General features: G+C 40.8%; 1 protein-coding gene across 1 annotated transcript in view; it reads left to right on the forward strand.

Moving 5' to 3' along the window:
* The first annotated feature begins 1,951 nt into the window (after positions 1-1,951).
* The window catches only part of FAT3 (FAT atypical cadherin 3), a 644,263-nt gene continuing 633,090 nt past the window's right edge, over positions 1,952-13,124 (forward strand). Inside the window, exon 1 of the mRNA XM_010855186.1 lies at positions 1,952-5,252. Coding sequence (XP_010853488.1) covers positions 1,964-5,252 — 3,289 coding nt within the window. The 5' untranslated portion in view covers positions 1,952-1,963. The remainder of the gene's footprint in view (positions 5,253-13,124) is intronic.

Below are 13,124 nucleotides of genomic sequence, written 5' to 3' on the forward strand. Positions count from 1 at the left end.
GGGGAAAAAATGAGAAAGCACTGTGGAGTGTGGAGAGAGTCAGAGTTCTAATTCAGACTCTGCTATTAGGAAAGTGAGGTTTGATGTTCTTATCTACAAAAAATTATAATAATATGTGCCTTGCCAACCATGGATATTTTTATAAGCTACAGAAAAGTTGGTAATATTTGAAGATGCTAAACTTCCCCAGGGGATTTTTCAGCTTACAATCAGTGACTGTAACTAGTTTAAAACCAAAATGGAGGTAACCAAATAGAGAAGGTGGGTGAGTTTTATGTTTTTCCATCAGTGATAAATACTGACTAGTTCTGTAGAGTTAAAGTAATATGTGCTTCTGGGAAGCCTTAATAATTTCTTTCTTGCTTATGTTCATAGAGAATTTAGGAAGACTGATGGTGTGATGGGAAAAAACACAGATTTTGGAGCAGGAAAGACCAGGGTTTGAGATGCTGCTCTGCTGCTGGGAGAAACTGGATGGGCCAGTGTTCCAGCCAAATGGGTTAACAGCCTTCTAGCTTTAAATTTTCCAACATGTAGTTGGGTGCTGTAGTACTTTAGGTTGTTGCGGGGATTAAATGTAACAAAGCAGCTAAGTCACAGAATGCCTGCAGAAGGGTTCATTTCTTTTCTCCTCTTCTCCTCCATTCTGTTTCCCATACAAGAGACAGAGAAAGGAAATGTGAGGGTCTGGTGAGTATGTCTTGGTAGAAGAACTCATACATTTGGTTGTTCTAAAAATCTGAGCCAAAGTGTATAAATAGATAGCTCTTTCCTGTTAAATAGCATTCCCCTTCTCTGTTTTTAAAGCACTTGACAGATTTTACAGTTAAAATAGGAAAATATTTTTAATCTTTTCTTCTACACAGTCATAGAGCTGTGGTGACTGTGGAAATTTAATAGTAGCTGATAAAAATAATTGGAAGTAATTCCTTCAATTACTCATAAGAAGATAAATCTCTTGTCATTCTTTAAATTTTCCTTGCACGAAATCTTCCTTTCCTCTCTTGTTCTGAGAGGCACAGTCCACTCGTGAATATCGCTTAGATCAGGTGACTCCTTAGGGATGGTCCTCCCTGCTTGGTTTGTTAAGTGATGTTTTGTTAATCTTCATTGTATTGGCTTATGCCTAACTCTTGATCAGTTTAGAATTCAACACGACAGAAGATGGTAATACTTGGAATACATTTCTTTAAAGATCCTAATTATAAAAAGTAATTACACAACCATTGATGTACAATGTTGATTTAAGAAATATTAGAAGATGCAAGATCCTCCCCAAACTCACAACATAGTTAATTCATTTTAAAGGTAAAAATGCAGTTTATATATAAATGATTAAGTCCTAATAGAATCATGTCACGTATAGTGTTTTATGCTCTTTTTTCCATGTAGTATTATATTCTTACTGCATCTGAAAATACACAGCTTTCAGTCATTATTTTTAATGGCTGCATAGTCTTTTGTTTTCTAGAATGTGCCACAAAGCATTTGCTTCTCAATTGATAAGCAGTTAATGTTTTTTCAATTTTTGTATTTTAAACTGTCCTGTAAATGTATACTTGTCTAATTATTTCCCTAGGATAATTGCCTAGAATTTAATATTATGTCAGCCGTAAATGAACTTCTTAAGCCTTGCAGTATGTATTTCTAAACTGACCTTCAGAATGCAAGAAAACTTACACCAGTGGACAGTCAATCCTATCAGCACTGTAGACGTGTTACTCAAAAAAATCGGGCATGATAAGTGTAAATCCTAGTGATTTTGAATTCCTTGTCATCTAGTAGTGGGGAGTGTTCTACTTTTTTTTCTTGTATTGATGTTTTAGTAAAAAGATTTTATAATAAAGTTTTCAAAACACACTGTTTCATAATAGTTACTTCTGTTCCTTCTCTCATGTTCCTCTAGGTTAATTTATCTCTTCTCTCTCTCTGTTTTTCCCCTCCAGGATGGAAGTATGATGTGATGGATCTAACTATGGGATACTGTGTGGGCACACGGCCTCCCTCTTGCCTCATTCTCCTGCTTCTCAAGCTTTTGGCTACACTCTCTCAGGGGCTTCCTGGGACTGGACCCCTGGGTTTCCACTTCACACATTCCATTTATAATGCTACCGTGTACGAGAACTCGGCAGCAAGGACTTACGTCAACAGCCAGAGTCGCATGGGCATCACTTTGATCGATCTGTCCTGGGACATCAAATACAGAATAGTGTCTGGAGACGAGGAAGGCTTTTTCAAAGCCGAGGAAGTCATCATTGCAGATTTCTGTTTTCTCAGAATAAGAACTAAAGGTGGCAATTCCGCCATATTGAACAGGGAAATTCAGGACAATTATTTATTGATAGTCAAAGGCTCTGTCCGAGGTGAGGATTTGGAAGCATGGACCAAAGTGAGCATACAGGTTTTAGATATGAATGACCTGAGACCCTTATTTTCACCCACAACCTACTCAGTTACAATCGCAGAAAACACAGCACTAAGGACTAGTGTCGCCCAGGTGACGGCAACAGATGCAGACATTGGCTCCAACGGCGAATTCTACTACTACTTCAAGAACAAAGTTGAGCTGTTTTCAGTCCACCCCACGAGCGGGGTCATCTCCTTAAGCGGACGATTAAATTATGATGAAAAGAGCAGATACGACCTGGAGATCTTAGCCGTGGACCGGGGGATGAAGCTGTATGGGAATAATGGAGTGAGCAGCACTGCCAAGCTTTATGTTCACGTTGAACGGGTAAACGAGCACGCCCCCGCTCTCCACGTGGTCACTCACATTCCTTTCTCATTGGACACAGAGCCTGTATATGCAGTGGTGACAGCCGATGATCTCGATGAAGGGGCCAATGGAGAGATTGAGTCTGTTTCCATCGTGGCTGGGGACCCTTTAGACCAATTCTTCCTGGCCAAGGAAGGAAAGTGGGTGAATGAGTACAGGGTTAAGGAGAAGAAGCCGGTTGACTGGGAGAGCTTTCCCTATGGCTACAACCTCACTCTTCAAGCCAAAGACAAGGGGTCACCTCAGAAATTTTCAGCAGTCAAGATAGTCCACATTGCCAACCCCAAAAGAGACACTGTCCCAATTAGATTTGAGAAAGACGCATACGAAGTGAGCATTAGTGAATTTTCCCCTCCCGGTGTCGTGGTTGCTATAGTAAAATTAAGTCCCGAACCACTAGATGTGGAGTACAGATTATCCCCTGGAGAGGATGCCCAGTACTTCAAAATCAATCCCCAGTCAGGTCTGATTGTCACCGCACAGCCACTGAACACCATTAAGAAGGAGGTTTATAGACTGGGGGTGACAAACAAAGAAGGAGATTTAAAAACGCAAGTCACCATCAGCATAGAAGACGCCAACGACCACACCCCAGAATTTCAGCAGCTGCTGTATGAGGCATTTGTGAATGAGAGTGTTCCTGTAGGAACAAGCGTGCTGACAGTTTCAGCTTCTGATAAGGATAAAGGAGAAAACGGGTACATCACCTACAGTATTGCCAGCCTGAACGTCTTGCCGTTTGCCATTAACCAGTTTACAGGCGTCATCAGCACCACTGAAGACCTGGACTTTGAATCCTCTCCGGAAACGTACCGGTTCATCGTCAGAGCCTCTGACTGGGGCTCGCCATACCGCCACGAGAGCGAGGTCAACGTGACTATTCGAGTCGGAAACGTCAACGACAACAGCCCCCTCTTTGAAAAAGTGGCTTGCCAAGGAGTGATCTCCTATGACTTTCCAGTTGGGGGTCATATCACGGCTGTCTCAGCGATTGATATTGACGAGCTGGAGCTTGTAAAGTACAAAATCATCTCTGGAAACGAACTTGGTTTCTTTTATTTAAACCCAGACTCTGGTGTTTTGCAGCTTAAAAAGTCACTGATGAATTCTGGCATTAAAAATGGAAATTTTGCCCTCAGGATTACAGCCACTGATGGAGAGAATCTTGCAGACCCCATGTCTGTTAACATTTCAGTCTTACATGGGAAGGTGTCTTCAAAGAGCTTCAGTTGCCGAGAAACTCGCGTGGCTCAAAAGCTGGCAGAGAAGCTCCTCATTAAGGCCAAAGCAAATGGGAAACTGAATCTAGAAGATGGATTTCTTGACTTTTATTCAGTTAACCGGCAGGGACCACATTTTGACAAGTCATTTCCGTCTGATGTGGCTGTGAAGGAGAATCTGCCAGTTGGTGCTAATATCCTGAAGATTAAAGCCTATGATGCCGACTCTGGCTTCAATGGGAAGGTGCTATTTACAATATCTGATGGGAATATGGATAGCTGTTTTAATATCGATATGGAGACCGGGCAACTTCAAGTCCTTATGCCCATGGATCGAGAACACAGAGACCTCTATCTCCTTAACATCACCATCTATGATTTAGGGAATCCACAAAAGTCCTCATGGAGGTTGCTTACCATCAATGTGGAGGATGCCAATGACAATAGCCCGATTTTTCTTCAAGACAGTTATTCAGTTAACATTCTTGAGAGTTCAAGTATTGGCACTGAGATTATTCAAGTGGAAGCCAGAGACAAAGATTTGGGTTCTAATGGTGAAGTGACTTACTCAGTCTTGACAGATACGCAGCAGTTTGCCATCAATAGCTCCACTGGAATCGTGTATATAGCAGACCAATTGGACCGGGAATCCAAAGCGAACTATTCTTTAAAAATAGAAGCCAGAGACAAGGCAGAAAGTGGCCAGCAGCTCTTTTCCGTTGTCACCCTGAAGGTTTTCTTGGATGATGTCAATGACTGCTCCCCAGCTTTCATTCCCAGTAGCTACAGTGTGAAGGTCCTTGAAGACCTCCCCGTTGGCACCGTCATTGCTTGGCTGGAGACCCATGACCCAGATCTGGGACTGGGGGGTCAAGTGCGCTATTCTTTGGTCAATGATTACAACGGGAGATTTGAAATAGATAAAGCAAGTGGCGCCATCCGCCTGAGCAGGGAGCTTGACTATGAAAAGCAGCAGTTCTATAACCTCACAGTTCGGGCCAAGGACAAAGGGCGGCCTGTCTCTCTGTCATCCGTGTCCTTTGTGGAGGTGGAAGTGGTGGATGTCAATGAGAACCTCCATACTCCCTATTTCCCAGACTTTGCTGTTGTTGGCTCTGTAAAAGAAAACTCACGGATTGGAACCAGTGTGCTGCAGGTGACTGCCCACGATGAGGACTCGGGGAGGGATGGGGAGATCCAGTACTCCATCAGGGATGGCAGTGGTCTTGGAAGGTTCAATATTGATGACGAGAGTGGTAAGTTTCATGTTTTGTGCCAGAAGTGCTGTTTCATGTCTCTTCAGTTGTCAACACTGGGAAAGTGAAGGGCTATTCTTGAACTCAAGCGGAATGACAAATGAGGTTGCATTGGTGCAGAGGTGACCAAGTCAAAGCTTTTCCTTAGAATTCACCGACTTGTAAGAAGACCTCTTTATACATGAGAGCTGATGGTTTTCAGTGGGAGTCCCTGGTTTCTTTCCTATTCAGCTACGCTGTCACCAGGTTATCTTTTGATAAGTGTAGGTAATCCTCACCTCTGCTGAGTGTACTCATGACCTTCACTAAATTAAGGGTCCTGATAAAGTAAATTACATTTGCATTGGTTTTACATTAGTAGTGTGAAATGAGTTTTCAAGTGGCTCTTGTTTCCCTCTACAGATAGGCTCTGCTGAAGCGATCTGGCGTTAGTTGCTTGGTCTCTCGTGTCTCATAGGCACTTCTGGCCCTTGACTGACAGGCATTTGCACTATATTGACCCCATTGATACATGGAGGCATCCTTCTACAAATACTTTCATGATAGACTAGAGGAGGCATGCTGTGGATTTTATTTATTTAAAAAAAATGGTTTTAAGATTTTACCTGTAAGAATTTACATTTTATAGAAACATTTTAATATGTGGGACAAAATTGTCCTGATAGTTTTGTTGTCCCCTACCTGTTGATTTACACATCATCATAGCTACAGATATGTATTTTATTTCTATTCTTATTGTCATTATTTGCCTTTAAACATACAGGTGCTTGGCCATGTGTGTGCGCGTGCGCATGCCTTGATCAGCAGAGTAACTTTTTCTTTTTTTAGTATTTATTTTTATGCATTTACATGGGTGCGCTGGGCCTCAGTTGCAGCACGTGCATATCTTTTTCTAGTCTTCTCTAGGTTGTAGACATCTCAAGACAGGGGCTGCGTCTTCTCTATTCCCGTGTGAATGGTCCTGTTGGCGCTTTTCATTTGCAGGGACACATTTGGATCCAGTACAGTATTTTCTACAACACTCACAGGGTGTTTTGTTCCCAGTAAGGAAGATGGTGTTGACGCTGATGAGACGATTATGAAAACAGGTAGAGGGTAGGGGTTGTCCTAAGAATCCTAGTTTATAGTAGTTATACCAGAAAAAGGGCTTGAGAAGCTGTCTCAATATTGGATAGAAGTAGCAAAACTTTCTGTACCATCACGGATTTAAACTTTAAATTGGAAATTTTTAATGTGTGGTTTCTGATTGTGGCCAGTGTAAACCGTAAAAGTGATCCATAGCCCCAAAGAAGGAAAGGTAAATGTCAGGAAAACTGGGTTCTGATTTAATCATATACTCTATCTTTTATATGTAACTTGTCATTCAGTTAGAATGTATTTTTACCTTTGAAATACAAAATGAGAAAGGAAAAGCAGCGATCTTCGCTGCTGCTAGTTTACTATTAACAGTAATGGCTTCATTGAGTACTTGCAATGGGCAACATACTGTATGAAGGGTTTTACAGTCAAGTCTCATTTAATTCTTCCAATAGTCCCATTAATCTTAATACTCAATTCATGAACCAATATTCAGAGAGGATACATAACTTGGAGCCTAGTTTCAAGTTTAGCTCTGAGTAACTGTGAAATACACTGCAATCTCCAGTCTAAGGACAAGCATGGGCTTCCTTGCTTGTTTCTAGACACACTTGAATTTGGAGTTGATCTAAAATCTGTAAGAATAAAGTGTGAAATGTGTGTCAAAATCCTTAGAGTCCTGAGCTCAGAGATGGCTGGCACCAGCCATTACTCACCGTCCTTTGTCCTTCCAGTCCCATTGTTTGTGTGCTTCTCCAGTGTGAGAAGCTTACCTTGGGACTCAGGTGGATATAGGTAGGTAGGTCAACAGTAAGGTGTCAGGCTGAACCAGTAACCGCTGCAGCCTAGATGGCTACATCAAGCCACAGTGGGTTGTTTTGTTAGGAAGTTTCACCTTGGTGTAGCTTGATGCAGGCAAGAGCAGGAGCAGTTTGGTGAGAGTGGCCTAGATTTTCCAAGTTTGTACTATTCTGTTTTCATCTTGGGTATTACTGCATAAAATGTGTGTATAGTTATTTGATGCTATAGCTGGTTTTATAATTCTTTATGTAAATTATTTTAATTGAAGTATAGTTGATTTGCAATTATATATATGTATGCTGCTGCTGCTGCTGCTAAGTCGCTTCAGTCGTGTCTGACTCTGTGCGACCCCATAGACGGCAGCCCACCAGGCTCCCCCGTCCCTGGGATTCTCCAGGCAAGAACACTGGAGTGGGTTGCCATTTCTTTCTCCAATGCATGAAAGTGAAAAGTGAAAGTGAAGTCGCTCAGTCGTTTCCGACTCTTAGCTATCCCATGGACTGCAACCTACCAGGCTCCTCCGTCCATGGGATTTTCCAGGCAAGAGTACTGGAGTGGGGTGCCATTGCCTTCTCTGATATAAATGTATATACATATATATTCCTATTTACATTCTTTTCCATGATAGGTTATTACAAGATATCAAGTATAGTTCCCTGTGTATACAGTGGGTCCTTCTTTATCTGTTTTGTATACAGTCTACGGGCTTGCGAAGACTCAGATGCAGCCGAGTGACTAAGCACAGCACAGCATATGTAGAGTAGTACACATCTGTTAATCCTAAACTCCAAATTTATCCTCTACCCACCTTCCCCTATGGTAACCATAAATTTATTTTCTATGTCTCGTTCTGTTTTATAAATGTGTTGATCTGTATTACTTGTTTAGATTCCACGTATAAGTGATATCATATGACATTTGTCTTTGTTCGTTCACTTAGTATGATAATCTCTAGGTCCATCCATGTGGCTGCAGACGGCATCATTTCATGTTTTGCATGACTAACACTCCACTCACCTTTCTTTATCCACTCATCTCTCCTCCTTACCTGCTCATCTGTCTGCGGACGTTCAGGTGGCCTCCCTGCTTTGGCTGTTGTAAACAGTGCTGCTGTGAGCATTGGGGTGCATGTACCTTTTTCAGCTAGTGTTTTTGACTTCAGGAGTTTGGTGTCTTTTGCCTCTGTTGAAAAGTCAGCTCACTGTTTTGCATTTGTTCTCTTATATTCTGGATTGCATAAAATAAATTTTGTCATAAGTGATAATAATGTCACTTTCATTTTGACATTGCTTTGTGACTTAATCTCTTTTCTTAGGACATTAACTCCTCTGGGGTGAAGAGTAGCTGAGTGCATTATGTAAAGTCACCTACCTGTTTGAGGATATATTTAGAACCATTTCCTCTCAGTCTTAACTCAGTACTCTGTTCTTTGCATTCAATACCCATGTTTCTGATTTAACTTCTAGAAAATTACTCAGTTTTAAAACTATAGTGACTATTTATTTTTCTCCTTTATATTTCATATGGTTTCCCTGTTTAAGGAATTAAAACTATGTTTTTCTCTGGTTATCAGGAAAGAGGCTTGGACTTAATGTTGAAATGTTTTAATGAAGACTAGAATTCCTATATGGTAATATTCTTAGCCATCTTTCTTCCGTCTCACTTCTTGTAGATTTTAACATCCCAGCCTAAGAAGCTGATGAGGAATGATTGCCTTGACTTGTGCCAGGGCTTGCTAAGATTGGGGAGAAGTTTGGCAAATGTATGAACAACAAGAGAAGCCATCCCTTTGTACTGTTTGGCTTATGCTCCTATTGAATGATCCATCAGCTCTGCCTGCAAGCGCTAAAAATCATGGCTTGAGCCACTGGCAGAATGAATGAATGGCTGTTTAGCCCTACAACTGTTACTGGTTCTGAAGTCTGGACTCTGCTCTTCATTTGACCCCCAGGCATAAAACGGCTTAAACTTCTTTGGAATTTTGTCTTTCAAGAACCTTGAAGACTCCTGCCAAAGCTTGTGTCATGGCTTGCATTGATTCATGGGTCTCAAACTTATGCATGCACATGAATCAGCTGGAAAGTTTGTTCACAATGCAGGTCCCCAGGCCTGATTCCCAAGGATTCTGATTCCGTTGCTCTGGGATGGGAGCCTAAGAATCTTCACGTGAGCTCTTCAAGCTGTTCTTCTGCATGTGGTTCAGAAACACTACCCTAAATTTACCTCTTTAGAGTATGTTTACAGATTCTCTTTCTTATAAATTCCTTTTCCTTATTCTTTGGAAAGACAGGGAATTGAACTCATATTTTGGATGAATTTCTTTTTTAAGTAAGCTTTCCAACCCCAATATATTACTCATTAGTAGTAATAGTTTTCTGAATGCTTTCTTGATGAATCAAAAATCTATTTACATGCTTTAGTAACTGCAGTGCTCCTGTTTTGTGAATCAGCTTATGCTGGGATTAGTTAATCCACTTAGTAGTTTTAGGGGCTTCCCTGGTGACTCAAATTATAAAGACTTTGCCTACAATGCAGGAGACCTGGGTTCAGTCCCTGGGTTGGGAAGATCCCCTGGAGAGAGAATGGCATCCCACTCCAGTATCTTGCCTGAAGAATTCCATGGACAGAGGAGTCTGGTGGGCTACAGTCCATGGGGTTGCAAAGAGTTGGACACGACTGAGCGACCATCACTTATACTTTAGTAGTGTTATGTTCTTTCCTATTTTGGAACTCAGTGAACGAAACCATACCTTTGAGTTTTTTACCAGGTACAGGCACTTATAAATGTTTAATAACATTCACCGTAATGGATTAGCTGAGCGGCCTTCAACTATAGTGGATTCAATCACAGTTTAAATGACCAGTGACCAGTCTGGAAGATGGAACCTGCAATTTAATCATTTTTTTTTCTTCACAAATAACACATTCTCATTCTTTGACACAATAAAAATTCATATTCTTGGCTACTCAGAAGTTTTAGATAGAGTACATTGTACATTTTAAACTGTAATTTTCTGTTAGATTCTTTTGTAAGCTGCAATGACTTCACTGTTTTATTTAGCTGGTATTAAAGAAATATTTAATCCAAATAGTTTCTAGTTCAGAACATTAATCATGGATACTTTGTAAGATATTTTACCATTCATTATTACTAATTATATTATTGATCCATTTATCAAGTACCTGTTGTGTGCTAGGCACTGTGCTGAGTGCTTTGTAGGTACTTTCCAATTGTCACATTAATCCAGCAAGGTGGGGTTCAGTGAGATTTGCCTAACCAGGGTCAAGCATTTGGGAGCTGTCTGAGCTGGAATTGACAGTCTAGTGAAGTGGACTCCAAATCTCATGTTAGTCCCCTCTTTTCTGCTCCAGTCTGCCACTGTAACCTTGCTAAGTGTATGTATCAGTCAGGGTTTTCTGTGTTATTGCTGTGTAACAAACAATCAAAAATTTCAGTGGCTTATAGAAGCAGATTTTTTTTTTCTTGTTCTTGCTGCTAAGTCACTTCAGTCATGTCCGACTCTGTGTGACCCCATAGATGGCAGCCCATCAGGCTCCCCCATCCCTGGGATTCTCCAGGCAAGAACACTGGGGTGGGTTGCCATTTCCTTCTCTTGCTCTTGGGTCTGGCAAAATAGTTGAGGTTGTTGCAGGCTGTAGTGTGAGTTATGGTCTGTTCCACATGTTTTTCCTACTCCAGGACCCAGGCTGAAGGGAGTACTCACTGTCTGGGCTGTAGCGTTCTCAAAGTCAGGTCAGGAGTGCCAGAGGCTGACGGAAGCTTGCAGTGCCTCTTGAAGTCTTAATTCAAAACTGGTCTGCATTCCATTGACCAAAGACCATCTTGGGATCGAGTTGAATATCGATGTGGGGCAGAGAGGACTACTTCTCTTACAGAGAAAGGGAGGAAGAGGAATGAATAATTACCGAATAATAACACAGCCTGACATAGCATATGACAGCTGTCACTGCTGTCTTCACAATCTGCTGTTGTGTGGGCACTACCTTTGCGGAAGGCACTGGGTCAGTTTGCGGTGACACAGAAGGCCACAGGTGTCAGACTGGGCCTTCTCCAGTGCGATCAGGATCTTTCCAGCTCTCCAGTGTTGAGATGCTATACTTGATCTTTTATAGGGAGAAGAATTCATTTCGACTGGTGGCCAGGGAAAGAACAAAGATATGCAACTATGTAGCATTTATTTATTTAGTTAAACGAAGAACTGTTTGCTAGCTGCCAGTGCTGAGTCTAATACTCTTTATCTGCAGACTCTAATCAAGTGTCAAGAGTGGGTAAATCAAAACCAGGAAGAGAAACATTTGTATTGTTAGAAATTTGAGGAGCCTTTTATCATTGCAGAAGTCAGATATTGAAAGAGCTGGGTAATTTCCATATGATCATGTTTCTTGCATAATGTCACAAAACATAAGCTTCCCTTTTCTGATACTCAGAGGCATTGGAAATCATATTTTGTCTTATAGACGGCTGCTAACCGTTGAAGCTTCTTTTCCAAAAACTTGCCCTTTCAACTTTTTTTGACAATTTGAGGAGTAAGACAGATATTACTTGGCAACTTTGGTGTTGTTCACGATAATACCAGACTAAATGGCGTTCCCCATCCTCATTCTCTTTTTCCAGGTGATATTTGTATCCCCTAACCATCTAGGTCAAAAGAGATTTGTTGAATTTGGCTTAAAATTTGCCCCTGGGACCAGAGCAAGTTAAGGAGAGGAATGAAGTTAGGGTCAAGTGATAGCAGAAACTTTTGTTGGCTCTGGAGTTTTACCCTTAGCTCTAGACTTTTTGATCATAATTATCTGAGAGAAATACAATGTTCCCGGAGGAGCTCTGAACACTCCACAACATTCAGATGAGTGTAGTAGTTGTCATGTAAATCAGGCAGGAGAGAGGATTGGAAGCTTCTGGAAGATAATGAACAGCATGCTTTTATTGCTCTTTTCAGCAGGTGCCTTCTTCTTGACCTTTTCTTAGCAGTGGGCTGAAGGCAATTCGGGCTTTAATAGAGGACCCTTGGTTCAAATCTGTAATTATTTCTGCCTTGTGTATCAACTCTGTGCTGCCATTGTCCCCATGTAACTAGTAAATGATAAATATAATGACCAGCATAAAGAGGAAATCCACACTGGGGGGCAAGCCAACAATCTGGAAGCTTGTGTGGTCTTTTCTCTGAGCCCATCTTCCTTTTATGTTTTTATAATAGAGGTTTCCCATGGTTTACCTGGCCCTTCCTGTCAGCAGCATCATGATTTCCCCAGTGTTAGGTGATACTGAATGATATTTACTTCTTCAATTAGCAAAGCATGAAATTTCAGAGGCCAAGTAAGCAGAAGTTACAAAAGCGATCATATGATTGCTTCATGTATCACTGGCTCTCTGGAAGAGGTATTGGGATAAATTTATTGTTTGTAACTTTGGGTAGCTTGTATCTCATTTCAGTCTTCTAAAAAAATTTTTTTTGCAGGTGTTTTATATGCACATTGAAGGATACTTTCATTTATCATTACATTTGGAAGAATTATAGAGTTTGATAAATATTTATGTGATGCCTCTATATTCACAGTGTTTCATTGAAAAGAAAATGAAAATGAAAATGGGCTGCAGTCTGTAGTTTTAGCTTGCCAGTTTTTATGAAAGCTTGTTTTATCGACAGAATCTACGAAGAGTTGTGTGTAGGATTCAATTCAATTTATATTAAATTCTGGGCACTGATACGCGAATTATTGAATATACTAGGACTCTCGAAATTTTTCCATTGGACGTTTGATGATTTAGTGGCTCCTCTAGGACAACTCTGCGTGATTAAATTCACCGATTTTCATTTGCATAATATAGGTAACATTCGAGTTGCTTTTAAAAAGCAGTATGCTGGTGAGAATAATGCCAAGTAAAATAATATACTGAAAAGAAATATTTTGAGTCTAAAAGTTTGAATAAGTTTCAATAAAAATTGAAGGAATTAAGATAAAAATTTGTGG

The sequence above is a fragment of the Bison bison genome, unplaced genomic scaffold (genome assembly GCF_000754665.1).
Source record: "Bison bison bison isolate TAMUID 2011002044 unplaced genomic scaffold, Bison_UMD1.0 scf7180017864356, whole genome shotgun sequence".
Taxonomy (NCBI): domain Eukaryota; kingdom Metazoa; phylum Chordata; class Mammalia; order Artiodactyla; family Bovidae; genus Bison; species Bison bison.